The following is an 18431-nucleotide window of genomic DNA, read 5'->3' as shown; positions in this document are numbered from 1 at the left end:
CTGCCTGCTGCCAACACTGGGACGGAGAACAGCTGATCAGCGCGGGTGCGGGCTGTTGGTACATGGCCAATCAGACATTGATGATCGGTCCTAAAGCGGGCTTTACACGGTGCGATATCGTTAATGAATTATCGTTGGGGTCACGGTGTTTGTGACGCACATCCAGCGTCATTAACGATATCGCAGTGTGTGACACTTATGACCGACCTTAAACGATCGCAAAAGCTGTCAAAATCATTTGCCGCGGAGAGGTCGTCCTGAAACAAAAAATCATTGTCTCCTTATTAGCGATGTTGTTCCTCGTTCCTGCGGCAGCACACATCGCTGTGTGTGACACCGGAGGAGCGACGAACATCTCCTTACCTGCCTCCACTGGCAATTCGGAAGGAAGGAGGTGGGCGGGATGTTACGTCCCGCTCATCTCCGCTCCTCCGCTTCTATTGGACGCCTGCCGTGGGACGTCGCTGTGACGCCGCACGAACCGCCCACTTAAAAAGGAGACGGATCGCCGGCCAGAGCGACGTCTCAGAGCAGGTATGTGCGTGTGACGCTGCCGTAGCGAACATTATCGCTACGGCAGCGATCACACAATATCGCACGTACAACGCGGGGTGGGTGCTATCGCGCTCGACATCGCTAGCCGATGCTAGCGATGTCGCAGTGTGTAAAGCCCGGTTTAGAATAGGCCATCAATGTAAAAGTAGTGGCCAACCCCTTTAAAACATACCAAAATAATATTAAGAGGAATATCCAGGGATCTTTACCTAAAGCAAGATAACTATTGCAGGGATTTATCTCTAATTTTTACTGCAAAAGGTCAAAGGTGGAGCAGCCAAATAGAATTTAGGTGCATTTTACTGCTCATATGAGTTATATAGGTGCTATAACTGTATACTTTAAATGCTATAATCATTTGGAAATACTGTCTTACAGTTTATAGGTAAAAAAAATTAAAAATATAGTTCATCTGGGAAAGAGAACAGTTCTGTGTCATATTTCTCATGATCTGCAACCCCAATTCCAAAACGTTGTGACACTGTAAAATGTTAAGAAACAAGAATGCAACGATTTAGAAATCTCTCATAGCCACATTTGATTCACAATAGAGGACAAATCAGAAGTTGAACATTAGGCATTCTTCCATTTCATTTGAAAAAAATAACTACTCAGAAATTGAAGGTGGCAGCACATATCAAAAAAGACGGGACAGGGCCATGCGTGACATTTTATAGCATGCCCTCTTATTTTTACAACAGTCTGTAAATGTCTGGGAAGTGAGGAGACCTATTGCTGAAGTTTTGGAAGAGGAATGTTGTTCCATTTATGCCTGATATAGGATTCTAGCTGCTCAACAATCCTGGGTCTTTGTCACATTTTTAGTTTCATAATGTGATAAATGTTTACTATTGGTAAAAGGTCAGAGCTGCAGGTGACCAGTTTATTCACACAAGCTCTTCTCCTGTGAATCCATGAGGCTATGATGGATGCAGTATGGTTTAGAATTCTTTCTGAAATATACAAGGCCTTCCCTGAAATAGAGGTTGTCTGGATAGGAGCATATGTTGTTCTAAAGCCTTTGTATAATGATCAGCACTGATAGCGCCTTTCAAGATTTATAAGCTAACTGTGCTATATGTACTAATACAGCCCCATACCATTGGAGAGGTCACTGATAACAAGCTAGATGGTCATTCTCCTCTTGATTACACAGAACACAGTATGTGTAGTTTCCATAAAGATTTTTTTAATTAATTTTGATTCATCTGACCACAAATTGTTTTTAATTTTGCCTCCATTCATGTTAAATGAGTTTTGGCAGCATTTCTGGATTGTGGCAAAGGGCTATTTCCATCTCCAAGATCCTATCCCAACATGTAGAGGTGTAATAATAATAATAATAATAATAATATTAGCAAAGACCTCCAATTAGAAATGTAATATAGGTCATATGATTCACTGTTACTTATCTGATGTTCAGGGCCTTGCACGACCTTCACTATCCATGGTTATGGCCACTAGCAACTAACTGTGACTATATGCGTGTCGTAACCATGGATACCTAAGGTCCTGCAATGCCCTAAATATAAGCGACATAGTGAATCAGGAGAACTATCCTACATTTATAATTGGAGGTATTTGCTAATATTATTATTATAATTACTACAAATTAGGATAGGATCTTGGAGATGGGAATACCTCTTTAATATATGGCTTCTTTGCATAATAGTTTTCATAATTGTGGATTGCACAGCAAATTGTGTTCAGACTGTGATTTTTGTAAGTATTCTTGAGCTTATGCTGCAATTTGCACAACCAAAACATGACTGTTTTTACTGCTATATTTACTGGGGGCCTGCATATCTCGAGCATCCAATATTGACTGATGCCCTTTTCCTCTGTAAAGTGGATTTCTCCAGACACTCCAAATCTTTTGATCATACTATGTGCTGTAGATGGTGGGATAATCAAAGTCGTTACAATTTTACATTGAGGAACATTTTTCTGAAATTGTCCAACATTTTTTAGAAGCAGTTTTTCACAGATTGGTGTCCCTTTGACCATATTTGCTTCTGGGAGACTCTGCCTCTCTAACATACTTTTTTTTATACACAGTCTTATAACTTATCTAAAAATCTAAACTTCATCTGTTTTTCATTAATTCCAGTTACCTTTCCAGCTTTTTGAGAACCCTGTCAGTTGTGAATAAATTATGGCCATGAGAGGTTTCCAAATCATTCTTGTTTTCTTTACATTTTACACAGCGCCCCAACGTTTTGGGAATTGGGGTTGTAGCATATTTATGGATATATTGCAATATGATGAATACTCAATGCAATGTATGTTTGCAGGAAGCTTACTCTGTGGCACGACAATTCAACATGATCCCTCCAGTTTGTGAACAAGCAGAATATCATCTGTTCCAAAGAGAGAAGGTAGAAGTCCAGTTGCCTGAGCTGTACCACAAAATAGGTAAATCACTCCAAATCTTAGATCAATATGAAGCCTCGAGTTTTGTTTAGCTTTACTACATGTAACACCTTCACATCAAATCTACTGTATATAGTTTATAAAATGTAATGATTATGATGAGACGCCGTCTGCTACTACAGCAGGTTGTCATCAATCATTGAGTTATTATTCTACAGAATGGGAGAGAACTGCAGGTGCTAAACCACTTGAGATGTGTAGTGGATTATGTAAGGCTGATCTATGAGAACATGTTATGTAACATCACACTGTAGTCAGATCTATCAGAAAAGCAAGAAGCATTCAGAATGATGCAATAGCTGAACAATAACACTGTGAACATGATTTCTGCATTCAGTGGATTCTAAATATTGAAAGATGTAAACAAAAAAATGTTCTCATGGATCCCCTCCTTATTCGTGCTCAGTTACCTTAGTACACGTGTGGCCGTTCCTCATGAGCAGATGCGAGATTCTTAGGGGTACTTTACACGCTGCGATATCGCTAACAATTTATCGTCGGGGTCACGGTGTTTGTGACGCGCATCCGGCGCCGTTAGCATCATCGCATCGTGTAACACATATGAGCGACCTTAAACTATCGCAAAAGAGACAAAAATCGTTGGTTTTGGAGAGGTCGTCCAAACACCAAAAATCGTAGTCTCATACGTAGTCATGTTGTTCCACGTTCCTGCGGCAACATACATCGCTATGTGTGATACCGCAGGAGCGACGAACATCTGCTTATCTGCCTCCACCGACAATGCGGAAGGAAGGAGGTGGGCGGGATGTTACTTCCCGCTCATCTCCGCCCCTCCGCTTCAATTGGATGTCTGTTTAGTGACGCCGCAGTGACTTCGCTATGACGCCGAACGCATCTCCTCCTTGAAGGAGGGATTGTTTGGTGGTCACAACGACGTCGCTGACAAGGTATGTGCGTGTGATGCTGCCGTAGCGATAATGTTCGCTACGGCAGCGATCACAACATATCGCACGAACGACGGGGCGGGTGCTATCACGCTCAACATCGCTAGCTATGTCGCAGTGTGTAAAGTACCCCTTACTATTGTTTAGATCAGCCAATATGTGCACCAAAAGTGATTTCTCGTCATCTACATTGAAAGTTGTTTCGATTTGTTAGATCGACGAGTCTGAAAATATTTATTTGACGGAGAATCCCTTTAATAGATATGGACACTTTTGCAGGAAATTTTAGTTTACTTAAATGCATATATTTTGGCTAAAAATATTTTGTTTGTAATTGGGTATCATTAAAAAAGTTGCACCATTCGGCTTTTAAGACTGTTTCCTGTTCATTGCTGGATTCAGAATGAGATTAATGCCTCATTCAGACATTCATTAATTTATTTTACTTACTTATCTAGCTCCATCATATTCTGCAGAGCTTTATAGACATTATCATCATATGTCCACACTGAAGCTCACAATCTAAACTCCTTAGTAGTATGTCTTTGGAGGCTAATAATGTAGAGCAGCCTAAAGACACATCCCTGAGAATCCTGGGAGCCATGCCCCTTGATAGAACATACAAATTATCACTAGATAAAAAGGCCCATATCTCTAGAACCATTTAAAAAAATACAAAAGAAAAGTTACTCAAGACAAGGTAGGGAATAACGCTATGTATCTTTTTTGCTTCATGATTCAAGCAGAAATGTGAAGTACGAGAGCAACTTATGCTCACCCTCCCTCTGATCCCATGCAGCAAGGCATCCTCGTCTCATGCAGGCAGCTGATCAGCTGTCTTCATCATGCCACACTTAAAAAAAAGTATGGTGCTATACTTACCCTCCATCCGGTCCCTCGCAGCACGGCATCTTCACCTCATGCAGTCAGCTTACGGCGTGTGGGAATGCATCAGCTGATCAGCATGTGTTAGCTGCGCTCTCACACACTGATCAGCTGACTGCGTAAGATGAGGATGCTGTGCTGCGGGGGACCGGACAGAAGGTTGGTATAATAGTTTTTTAAGTGTGCGGGATGATGGGGGCCATGTACCAGGATGGGGAATCATATGTACCAGGATGGGGACCATGTACCAGGATGGGGATCATATATACCAAGATTGAGGCCATGTACCAGGATGGTGATCATATATATATCAGGATGGGGGTCACCAAGTTGGGGGATCATATATACAGTGCCAGGATAGGGGCCATGTACCAGAATGAGGGGCCATAAGTAGGGACTGGAATGGATTAATAGCATTTCATTTAATTTGACATAAAAGCAAATTGAGTAAAGACCTCAGTCACAGAACAAATTAAACTCGTAAGTCAAGGTATTACTGTAAGAGCAAAAACTGGACACTTGTGACCTAGTGACTGCTCCTATTTAAATACGTAGGGAAAATAAATATTTTATCACGCATATCACCCAAAAGATAGCTCACTAAGTATCTCTGGTTGAAGTTTTCAATGTTTTGTTCTTCAGGTGTTGGTGCAATGACGTGGTCTCCATTGGCTTGTGGTGTCATCTCTGGAAAATATGAAAATGGAGTTCCAGAAAGTGCAAGGGCATCATTAAAGGTAAGCATAAAAAGGGCACTAGATTCTTAGATTAGGTTATAGGATGAATTTGATTGACTTATGTCAACCTTCATATTCGTCTGACCATTACGAAGGTGAATTAAATCACCGAAACGCGTAGTCTGTAATACCCTGCTTTATTTACCTATGCTGTCTTGTCACAAAGAAAGTTAACTCAATTTTATGGATTTATAGAAATAAAACTTAATTTTTTAAAAAAATGGATTTTTTTTGGACAATCGCTGGATTTTTTTTCTTTTTCTCTAGTGTTATAATTACAATTCTGTGAAGCACCTTTTGTTTTATTTATTTTTGCTTGGAATAAATTATATACATCTCAATCTTCAGGAATCTATTTTTTCATTATGGAATTTCAGGACTATTTTGGATGTCTTTATCAATCCATGATATGCAGATATCCGAAAGAACTGCAGCTTCACAAACTTGTGCTGTCCTTTATTCATTAAAATTCTTCCAATAACTGCATTGCCCAAGTTTTAGTAGTTAATTATCCACGCGTTTCGGATGTCGACATCCGAAACACGTGTATAACTACGGAAACTTTGGCAATGCAGTTATTGGAAGAATTTTAATGAATAAAGGACAGCAGAAGTTTGTTCTTTTGGATTATACACGTCCCGGCTATAGCGTCTCCGTGCTCTAATCTGCCTCCTGGTGATAGTCACGGTGAGCTGGATTTTTTCCTTTGATGAAATGCAGATACTATATTGCATTGTGTAGTGGCTTTTGTCAACCCTAATGAATGAGAAAAAAATCCAATTCTATCCCAACCATATACGATTGCTTCTACTTAATACCATTTTCAAGATTAAATTTCTCCTTTTTTCCTCTTCCTCTGATACTTTTATGTTATGATCTATCAGTGTTACCAATGGTTGAAGGATAAAATACTGAGTGAAGAAGGGCGGAAACAACAATCTAAACTGAAAGATTTATTACCAATTGCAGAACGACTTGGATGTACTCTACCACAGCTTGCCGTAGGTAAGAAAATATTTGTCCAGACATGGTAATTAATATAGACTCTAGCTTTGAAATTTAAATTAACCTTAGATCTAGTGTTCCATTTTAACGCAAAAAAACTCATATGGTGCAGAACTGTAGAGCCATATAGTGCTAACAAAGGGCCTATGTGCAGAGAGTTTTAGACAATGTCTGAATAGTGACACAGTGTACAGAAAGAATACATAGACTAAAATATTACTGTCGTCATATGTACTTACTTTTATATATCCAACTCATGGGTTCACAACAATCAAAGTACTGTCTACTGTAAACTGATAGAATCCACAAAATACAAGACCATGAGGAACTATATAGTGACCATTAGTTTTGGGAAACTCATTAATATTAGGTTTAGGATCCTGCACTCTTTTACATTGAGTTTTATAATATTTCTGTCTTTTAGCTTGGTGTCTGCGGAATGAGGGAGTGAGTTCTGTTCTGTTAGGATCATCTAATCCAGAACAACTGATTGAGAACCTAGGAGCTATACAGGTAATGTGTGTATTATTTACAAGATTCGCTGTGTAGAAATACTTACCAAAAATATATGTAACAAAATTCAAGAAACGTAAAGTATAAATATGTAAAACATTGATATAGAAAGTAATTAATACAGTTGTTATAAGCTATGGTTTTCCAATATGTCATAGTACTTGTTATATGTCTCCACCACTTAATATGGAAATCTGCACTAGCAATGATCTGGTAATTACAGATGATTTGAATAAATTTTTGTTTTATTAACAATAGGCATTAAAATTAATAAGATAAAGATGAGATAAAAAACGTATATGAAGGCCTCTTTTACACAGATGCATAGAAGTCTCCAGATACATTTTTATTGGTTATATCTATCATTTTAGTTCTAATGCTTATTCCAAATAATTTTTTTTTATTCAAATCACCTGTGAAGACCACAACAACATAAATATTTGCTTTTGCCTTATGTCTGTTTCACACATCAGTGAAAAACACACATTTTTCACTGACGTGTTAAAAACGCCTATGTCCCTCTGTGTGCTGTGATTCATGGCACACGTGTGTTGTCCATGTGCAATCCGTGATACGTGATCCGTACTCCGTTATTGCACATGGCGATAAACTCACCTGTCCCTGCTCCTGTTGTCTGTGGTTCTGAAGTCTCTGGCTCTGCTGTGTATCTGGCCGCCGCTATCTGACCTCTGCAGCTACTTCCGGGTCAGCTCTGGCTGCATACATGAATATGCATGCCATAATGAGCTGGCCAGGACGAAACAGAGAGCAGCTGCCGAACACAGCATCGCTGCAGACGGGTGAGTTAAAAATACTTTTTAATTTTCAATGTCCGTGTTTTTCTGGAACATGTTTCACGGACCACACCATAGTGTGGTCTGTGGGACATCAGTGATGCCATAAAAAAAATGGACATGTCTCCGGTCACACGTGTACGCCGCACGGAGACACGGTTAGTGAAAAATCACTGATGTGTGCGCAGACCCATTAATTTTAATGGGTCTGCGTATGTCAGGGATTCTGGTACGTATAAAAACTAGCAAATACGTACCAGAATCACTGATGTCTGAAACAGGCCTTAAGGCCACGTCACACTAAGCAACATCACTAGCAACATCGCTGCTAACAAACAACTTTTGTGACGTAACAGCGATGTTGCTAGCAATGTCGCTGTGTTTGACATCCAGCAACAACCTGGCCCCTGCTGTGAGGTCGTTGGTTGTTGCTGAATGTCCTGGGCCATTTTTTAGTTGTTGCTCTCCCGCTGTGAAGCACACATCGCTGTGTGTGACAGCGACAGAGCAACAACTAAATGTGCAGGCAGCAGGAGCCGGCTTCTGCGGACACTGGTAACCAGGGTAAACATCGGGTAACCAAGAAGCCCTTACCTTGGTTACCCGATATTTACCTTCGTTACCAGCATCCGCCGCTCTCACGCTGACAGTGCCGGCTCCCTGCTCTCTGCACACGTAGCCGGAGTACACATCGGGTAATAACTGTGGCTAGGTGTGCAGGGAGCCAGCACTAAGCGGTGTGCGCTGGTAACCAAGGTAAATATCGGGTTGGTTACCCGATATTTACCAAGCGCAGCATCGCTTCCACGTGGCGCTGCTGGCTGGGGGCTGGTCACTGGTTGCTGGTGAGCTCACCAGCAACTTGTGTAGCGACGCTCCAGCGATCCCTGCCAGGTCAGGTTGCTGGTGGGATCGCTGGAGCGTCGCAGTGTGACATCTCACCAGCGACCTCCTAGCAACTTACCAGCGATCCCTATCAGGTTGGATCGTTGTTGGGATCGCTGGTAAGTTGTTTAGTGTGACTGGGCCTTTAGTGTCAAGTAACCCTTTGATTGAAATAATGAGCCTAACCCACACCCCATCCCCCTTCCCCCCCATACAATTATCCTTCCTTCACCAAATTTTACAGTTGTCACTAGAGACAGAATAATAGATTCTCTGGACTCTCGTTCATTGGCCAGATCAGTAATCAGTGATCACTAGCCAGGAGGCCTGCGAATTTCATTACCTCCCGACATTCCTGGCTATTTTTTTATTAGCGAGCCTGGTGCAACATCATCTTTGCAGTATGATATGCACAAGTTGTTGCGCCAGACCAGCTAATAAATTTTTCTTTCTCTAGTTGTAACTATGCTTTCCTGTAAGTATCATTCCTCCGGGATCCACCAAACCCCAGTTCATCTATCAGACAGCTAGGTAGTGAAACCTGATTCTCCACTTCATAGAATAAGCTTCAATTGCCCCAGAGAGCAGCAGCTCCAGACGTTACATCACTTCTGCATCTGATTAACATTGCACACAGCCAGGGCCTGGGAAATTTAGAAGGTGTGCCCCTCCTCCTCCAGCCCCCGGCCGCTGCCCCTATCAGAAGACGGAGCAGCTCTGGAAGTGAGCATTTCCGGCTGCCTGTTCTGCCGCCGGGACCGAGAACAGCTGATCGGTGGGAGTTTGGCGGTGTCGGACCCCGGCTGATGACCTATCCTAAGAATAGGCCATTAATGTAAAAGTAGTGGACAACCCCTTTAAGCATCAAATTCCAGCTGACAGGTTCCCTTTAACATAACTGTGACATACATCTCGTCTCATGATATGCCTGAGTAGATCTATAACCCACCACTTATGTTTCTCTCTGCACAGTTCCTTCCAAAGATGACATCACATATCGTGAACGAGGTTGACAACATTTTGGGAAACAAGCCATTCAGCAAAAAGGATTACAGATCGTAACCTACCGCATGAAGAGCATTCTGCATGGTTTTACTAGTGCCCTTTACATAGTACTGGAAAACATTTAATGGATTCCCCGGATACCTGCTCCAGTACTTGCTACTACTATACCTAAAAGCACACAAGAAAAACTATATATTCTTTGTATCAGTTTCTTACTGTTTGATTTCATGCATACCGCTTATGCTGAGAAACAATAAACGCCATTTTTAAGAATACAAGGACTTTCAATGGAAGAAAGAATTTCTAGGACAGACATGTAATATGCAATATGTTTTATTACAGCTTTGTTGTTCTATGGGGTGAAAGGGGAACTGTATTCTGTATTATACGGGGTAATTAGGTCCAGAAACTATGCATCAGACTGACACATTACTGCATCTCCATGGAAGAGCTGCAGAATGGCTCCTAGAAAATATATGTTCACTTTTATCTACATTCATATTTTTTTGGAAGATGATGGCTTTACTATAAACAGGGTCAGTATGGCCCAGCAATTTATTACCCACGTATGGGGCTATTTGAGGGACTGGGGCGCACCAAGAGAAACGTTTACTGTAAAAACAGTCAGACTTCTTTCTTTCTTTATAGAAATGAAGGCTCTTTAACCTTTAAGACTGTTTTCCTCAAAGTGTATTGTTTTCTTTATGCAGAAATCAAACTAACAATAGTATTGCGTATAATGCAGCAAAATAGAGGTATATCACTCTGACCTCAATCAATGAGACTCACTAATCAAAATAATAAATCAGCAATATGTGAGAATATAAAACCTAACCTTTACTAAGTTAATATAAAAAAAGGAAGGAGGGTGTACTCCCTTTGGTATAAAAAACACATAATAATGCACACTAATGAAAAGACAAAAAAAAAAGCATTTTGCTTGGTGTATTATTATAGCAGGACTAGGAGTGGTTAGTATACTGCTCAGGTAATATTCCCCTGACTAATCCGAGTAGAGGAAACTTGTTGGGATGCCTAAGATGCCAGGATGAAGACACTGTTAGAGACAACTGTGGACTCCCCTTGTAAGGGCGGGAGCAAATGGGGGTTCACATGGCTTAACTACAAACCGGATTGCCCCCTATACAAGCCGGATTGCCCCCTATGCAGTTCAGGAAGTGAACTTTAAAGGATCCTGATGACTACCCATGAAGACCACGGGATGGGTGAGACCAGTCCTTTATTTATATTAATGACCCTGGGATTTGGGTGTACAGCTCAATCTCTGCCAGTTGGGATTATCCCCCTTTTCATTTCTAAACGAAAGGGAGAGATTTCTGTGTTGGTTTTGTTGTTTTTTTGTCTTTTCATTTCATTAATGTGCATTATTATGTGTTTTGTTGATACCAAAAGGAGTACACCCCCTTCCCTTTTTTATGATATTAACTTAGTAAAGGTTAAAGCGCACCGATCACTAGGATTTTCCTATATAACATAAAAGCCAGTGCTATACTGGCGCTATCACTTTTCATAGTGATTCCCGCCCCCTGCCGGTCATCCTCTACTGTTATTTATGCTAATTCTATTATGGAATCGTTTTACTTTGTGACTAGAAGGATCTGTGCTGACGTCATACCCATGTGACCAGAAGGGGTGGGGCTTCAGCCAACAGAAAAATAGCAGGGGGAGGGGATAACTATGAATACCCACCCCAGCTATCAGCTGCTGTCATTCAAGAAGATTCTCATTTTACAAACGTTACTTGCTTGTGTTTCAAAAGCTATACATCCTAGCTGGCAACTAAAGGTATGTATAGAATCAATGTGATAGTGCTAGTATAGCACTGGCTTTATATAGGAAAATCCTGGTGATTGGAGTGCTTTACGTTTTAGATTCTCACATATTGCTGATTTATTAAAAATAGTATTGCAAATCCAGTTTTACATACACTGTCCGGGTATTTAGAGGGGCTCTGTCATTCAGGACCCTCATCAATAGGCTGTAGAAGAAAGCTGTTTTCTAAATGACCTAGCCTATTTATTGGAATAGACAATCTTCCCTGTGGTGGTACTACAGTGGACCTGAACGCTCACTGGCGGGCTCCTTCATGGATCACGGCTGATTTGGGGAGTCCGGAGTACCTTATGTTCACATTATTAATAGGGGAACTCAACTAAAGAATTGAAGACAACTGGACAACCCCAGAAATATAGAAATGTTCAAGGTATAGGAATTTAGACATTCTAGAAGCTAGGGCTATGAAATGCATGCCTTGCACCTCTAAGCCATGGCTTGACATTTGGATTGCCATGTTTTTAAATAATTGTACACAAAAATAAGGAAATCAGAACAATTTCTAGGGATTACTGGGATCATTTATTAAAATATTTTGCGTATGTTGGAACTTTTGTTTTGAAAACTTTTGCATGTAAAGCTTGTGTCCCTTATTAGGTACCTTCATTTGTAGCAACCATACTTTTACATAAGCAGGATATTATTATAGGCAACCAAAGTGAAACAGAGCTGCAAGCGTTCTCCTCATACTCATACCTACCCACTGATAATCTGCATGAGATTAATATTACTAATTCTGGTGCTGTCAGGCATAAAACCTCCATGAATGTCCTTCTTGCTCCACAGATGCTTTGTGTGCAATTATTTTGTGTCAACCTCAGATCTCTTCCACTGAATGAACATTATTTCAGTTGACTCTTCCAGTCCAGCGTCGGCCGATCAGTTATATTGCCGCATTTTACAGTTTACGCAAAAAATTAATCTACATAAAAGTGAAGTCATCCTCCAAATACTCTGCACTGCACCTGCTCCTGGTTACAAGCTATAAGAGCCGCAATTACAATACTTTGGAGCTGACATTTTCCAGCACGCAGAGTTAGCTCAATGCGGGCAAGACCTGTTGTGTTGCTTTGTATTTTAGTAAAACAGACCCTATATTATAATCTCACATTGTAATATAAAAAAAATCATTTTAGCTTTTACAGATTTGTCTTCGGACACAATGGTGACTATTTCCAATACCATCCAGCACAACTGTGAATGTAGTTCTGACCTACAAAACAAGAATTGCAGAGTTCCTCAACTTTTTACATAGACTATAGTTATATAAAATTTGGTCTGGAAGGTGTATATGCCCTTTACATACAATATCTGAATTAAAGGGGTTGTCCACTACTTTTAAGGTGGCTTTACACGCTACGACATTGCTAAAACGCAATCTCGTTGGGGTCATGGAATTTGTGACGCACATCCGGCCGCTTTAGCGATGTCGTTGTGTGTGACACCTATGAGCGATTTTGAATCGTCGCAAAAACGTTCAAAATCGCTCATCGGTGACATGCCCTCCTATTCCCAATTATCACGTCGCTCATTTCCTCGCTGCAGCGACCGGTACGATGTTGTTTGTCGTTCCTGCGGCAGCACACATCGCTGTGTGTGACGCCACTGGAACGACAAACATCTCCTTACCTGCGTCTACCGGAAAAGGAGGAAGGAAGGAGGTGGGCGGCATGTTCCAGCCACTCATCTCCTCCCCTCTTTTTCTATTGGGTGGCGGTTCAGTGACGCTGCTGTGACGTCGCTGTGACTCTGAACGAACCGCCCCTTAGAAAGGAGGCGGTTCGGCGGTCACAGCGACGTCGCTGCACAGGTATGTGCGTGTGACGCTGCCGTAGCGATAATGTTCACTACGACAGCGATCACCACATATCGTGCCATCGACAGGGTAGTTGCTATCGCACACGACATCGCTAGCCGATGCTAGCGATGTCGCAGCATGTAAAACCCGCCTTACATTGATGGCCAATTCTTGGGATAGGTCATCAGTGTCTGATCTGCCGGAGTCCAACACCCCGCACCCCCACCGATCAGCTATTCTCGGTCCCGGTGGTGGCAGCAGGCGGCCAGAAATGCTCAGTTTCGGAGCTGCCCTGTCTTCTGAGCCATGTACTGCACCTCCTATTGATCTGAATAGGACGCGTACATACAGTACTTGGCCGTGGCCACTAAGTATTTCCGGCTGCTTGCTGCCTCCGCCAGGACCGAGAACAGCTGATCGGCAGGAATGCCATGTGTCGGACCAAAGCTGATCAGACATTGATGAACTATCGTAAGGAAAGGCCATCAATGTAAAAGTAGGGTACAACCCCTTTAATAGGAGTCACTGAGAAGTACAAAAGTATAAAGGGCAGGTCTGATAATAAAAATAAATACCAGGACTGCCTAGTCCACATAGACGGGCACCATACAGTACCGGGGCCCCTGGGAAGACACAACGGCTCCTGGTCTCTTTATAATTCAATCATTCTTGTTCTGTGACTCAGGAAAAAGTCAGGCACACTGGAATATGATGATTATTTACCTAAAAAGGGACAAAGATATTAATAAGGAATTAAGGCAATGTCTGATACACGGTTAAAGGAGGCTTGAGGCCAATATGTTTGTTACAATTCTCCTAAATATCAAAATACAAGCCAAGAAAAAGTGCAGATAAGAAGTCTTCACATAGGACTAGACTAATCAGTCTTTGGCCTTTAAAGGAAATCTGTTAGGCTATGTTCACACGGGAGTTTTCACTGTGTTTTTTTCTGCAGTAAAACTGTAGCAAAACCTCATCTCTTGGCAGGAAATCTGCGGATTTGGTGTGTTTTTTCCTGGCGGTTTTTAACGGTTTTCATTGCTTTGTATGGGTGAAAAACGGCTGAAAGAATTGACATCCTGATTCTTTCAAAAACGCAGCAAAAACCAAGCAGATTACCATTTCAGCCAGGAAAAAATAAATGCAGGTATTTTGTGTGTTCATGAGATTTCTGGAATCTCATAGGCTTTACTGGGAGTGTAAAAGCAGCATTTTATATACCATGGATTTGCATAAAAACAATTAAACAAAAGTGGCAAAAACGCCCTGTGTGAACATAGCCAGGTTTTTGATACCTCATCTGAGAACAGCATGATGTAGAAGCAGAGACCCTGATTCCAGTGATGTCTCACTTAGTTTACTGGCTGCAGTAGTAAATCTAGCAGTTCTCTGAATGCTGAGCACTGTATAGCTCCGCCCACACCACTGATTGACAGCTTTCTGTGTACACTGTAAATTGAACGAAAGCTAGTAATCCGTGCTGGGGGCAGGGATACACAAACTAGATGACTAGGAGGCTCGATACACCTAATTCTGTAATAATAATCTTTTGCTGATAAAACACAAATTTTAATGAAACAGCTGGACACAGCCTAGAAAGGGAAACGCGATGGGAACCAGGCTGTATAGTGTGCTGCTTTCAGATTACATAGCAAAAACCTGCTGACCGATTCCCTTTAATGCCCAGGAAATCAATCAGTTCCATCCCTCCTTATACCTATCATGAAAGACTCAACTTTGAACTTCATCTACTTATCACAATGTCAATGTCTTCCTATAAGTCTGTGATATTAGATGGCCATGAACTATGATATTTTGCACTGTTCTCAAGGAAATTTTTTCCTTTCTCCATTCACAAAATTAAAACAAACAGAGCTCTTCTTAGGTTTCATATAAAAAGAACTAAACGTTTTGCAGCTTACTCATCATTATTAGGGATGATCGAATATCTCAAATATTCGGCTGCGCGAATATCCGACGAATAGGTCGCCGCAATGCGAATATTCAATGCGTAATGTAAGTCTATGGGAAGCCCGAATAGTTCTGAATAGTTGTTATTCGGGTTTCCCATAGACTTACATTGCACATCGAATATTCGCGAATACTCGAATAGCGGTGAACTATTCGGCAAATATTCGCGAAGCCGAATATTTGAGGTAGTCGATCATCCCTAATCATTATATCTATCCAAGGTGGCCGTATGGTGGGACAAATGTGGGTAGGTTAAACAACACAATACACACAGGTTTATGGATACCTTGTATTCACATCAAAAGCATACCTTACTAAACCTTACCAGGGGAAACAAATATTGTACATTATTATCATGATTGCTGGTTGTATGTGTATTTAAAGCACTAAAGGATCTTGATTTTTATATATTTTTCCTTAATGTACCTAATCTGTAAAAATTGACAGAATTTGGTTGTACTGAATAATGTAAAGATAACAGTATGGTATTTTTGAACTTGTATATTTTATAAAAGAAGGTTATTGGTGTAATTTCTAAGTAAAATGTAATCCTACGGCTGCAGGGAGCTCTTTTGTATAATGAAATGCAGTTGTGTTATATGGTTTGTAACAATTTACTTTTGCTTTAAGATGAAGCTTTAGAAAAATAAAAAATCTTAAGAGGGGATTAACAACACACTATTTAAAAAAAGAAAACGCAACTGTGGCTTTGCTGCTGTTCCATTTTCAGCCTAGGCCAAAACTGAAATCAAAGGAAACGGAAAACATAATGGAAAGATGTATGTTTCTCCTTTCTGCTTGACTTAAGGGGGCTTTACACGCTGCGATATCGGTAACGATATATCGTCGGGGTCACGTCGTTAGTGACGCACATCCTGCGCCGGTAGTGACATAGCAGCGTGTAACGCAAATGAGCGACAATCAACGAGCACAAAAACGTCAAAAATCGTTGCTCGTTGTCACGTCGCTCATTTCCTTAATATCGCTGCAGTGACAGGTATGATGTTGTTTGTCGCTCCTGCGGCAGCACACATCGCTGTGTGTGACGCCGCTGGAACACCGGAAAAGGAGGAAGGAAGGAGGTGGGCGGCATGTTCCGGCCGATCATCTCCTCCCCTCCTTTTCTATTGGGCGGCGGTTCAGTGACGCTGCTGTGACGCTGAACGAACCGCCCCCTTAGAAAGGAGGCGGATCGCCGGTCACAGCGACGTCGCAGAGCAGGTATGTGCGTGTGACGCTGCCGTAGCGATAATGTTCGCTACGGCAGCGATCACCACATATCGGCCGTACGATGGGGGCGGGTGCTATCGCGCTCGGCATCGCTAGCATCGGCTAGCGATGTTGCAGCGTGTAAAGCCCGCTTTACTTCTAGCTTTGGCTCAAAAAACTTGTTTAAGATTTGAAAGAAAAAATAAAACACTGTGTGTGAATCCATCTTCATAATGCAGCACTCACAAATTTATTTTACTCACTTATATACCGCCATTAATTCCACAGCATTTTACACACATTATCGCTGTCTCGCAATCTAACATCCCTATCTGTATGTCTTTGGAGTGTGAGAAGAAACTCGAGAACCTGGAGGAAACCCACACAAATATGGGAAGAACATACAAACTTCTTGCAGATGTTCTCTTTAGTGGGATTTGGACCCTGGACCCCAGTGCTGCAAAGCAACAATGCATATAGTGTCTATAGTATACCATATTTTTCATTTTATAAGACGCACCCCAAATTTACAGGAAAAAAAGGTAAAAAAAAATACAGGGTCCGTCTTATAATCAGGTGGTGTTTTACCGAAGTGGGGGTGACAGCGGTAGTGGAGCAGGGTCAGAGGAGGCAGGGGCACTGGTGGAGTAGGGCGATGCTGCGAGTGGTGCAGCGGTGTCCCAGATGCTCACTGCGGGCGCTGGAAACTGTTGTGGTGCGGGCTTCAAAGAAATGGCGCTTGGAGTCGGCGCGTGCGTAGATTGAGCTATTGGCTCAATGACAATCCGGGATCTCATCTGCGCACGCACTACCTCTGGTTGCCATTTTCTTTAAGTTCACTGTTGGGAGGTCATTGGGCCGAAGGCGGCGCGTGCACAGATAAAATCTTGAGCAGATAGCTCCATCTGCGCATGCGTCAACTCGGGCACTATTATTTGAAGCCCGCACCGCCGACATTTTCAGGATGGCTGCCCTTGCCTCACGATCTGCAGCGAGCACCAGCACAGTGCACCACCTGCAGCACAGCGCACAGTCCGCAGCACAGCGCACAGTCCGCAGCATCGCCCCTGTCTCCTGTGACTCCATCCCCCACCCCGATAAGCTATATTCGGATTATAAGACACATCCCTTATTTTCCTACCAAGTTTTTGGAAAAGTGCGTCTTATAATTCGAAAAGTATGGTATTTTGTGTGTATTTGTTATTTATTTATTTTATCACTTACATAGCGCCATGATTTCCACAGCATTTTACTGTACATACGCTATCATCGCTCTCCTTAATCGGCCTCACAATCTAAATTCCCTATCAGTATGTCTGGGGAGTGTGGGACACATCTGTTTGTCATGGTTTGAGTATGGTCTATGATGTACAGGACTGACTATGGGTCTCCTAACTCGAACTTGACCTCTTCAGAGGCATACAGTATAAAAAGCTGTCAAGTTTAGATCAGGAGACCCATGGCCAGTCCATACATCATAGTCCATACTCGTATTTGGACTGTGATACACATAAAGGTCAGGAACGAATTGTTAACGCTAAAGGTGATCTCATTTAATGGCACACTACGAGTAAAGCTTAAACTTTGTGCAACGCCTTATGCAGAGCCTGAAGGGGTAGTAATTGGGGAATCCAAGAAGACCAAAAAGAATATTTCTTCATAATGTACTATCCTCTGAAATTTTGACACATAGAATGGTACAAACTTTCTTATATGTAAAGTTTTTGTCCCGTTCACTTCTTGCTGATATTTGCACACTCATCCTTTCTTTTTGGTCCAATAAAGTTACGGACTGTAGTTAATACATTTATCTAAAACAAAAATCTTGCAGAACTTTGGTGGATGTAACCAGACTACGTGGGTGTAAAGCAAAAAATTAATC

At 41.7% G+C, this 18431-nt stretch overlaps 1 protein-coding gene across 2 annotated transcripts in view; it reads left to right on the top strand.

Moving 5' to 3' along the window:
• Positions 1-15392, top strand: part of KCNAB1 (potassium voltage-gated channel subfamily A regulatory beta subunit 1) — a 525646-nt gene extending 510254 nt beyond the window's left edge. For both annotated transcript variants that reach the window (XM_075340709.1, XM_075340710.1), the window contains exons 10-14: positions 2850-2970; positions 5421-5515; positions 6400-6520; positions 6945-7033; positions 9685-15392. In XM_075340709.1, coding sequence (XP_075196824.1) covers positions 2850-2970; positions 5421-5515; positions 6400-6520; positions 6945-7033; positions 9685-9774 — 516 coding nt within the window. In that variant the 3' untranslated portion in view covers positions 9775-15392. The remainder of the gene's footprint in view (positions 1-2849; positions 2971-5420; positions 5516-6399; positions 6521-6944; positions 7034-9684) is intronic.
• Positions 15393-18431: the final 3039 nt, after the last annotated feature.

Source organism: Anomaloglossus baeobatrachus, chromosome 3, assembly GCF_048569485.1.
Source record: "Anomaloglossus baeobatrachus isolate aAnoBae1 chromosome 3, aAnoBae1.hap1, whole genome shotgun sequence".
Lineage (NCBI taxonomy): Eukaryota > Metazoa > Chordata > Amphibia > Anura > Aromobatidae > Anomaloglossus > Anomaloglossus baeobatrachus.
The sequence above is the reverse complement of the archived record's forward strand: the minus strand, read 5'-3'. Positions and strand labels throughout refer to the sequence as shown.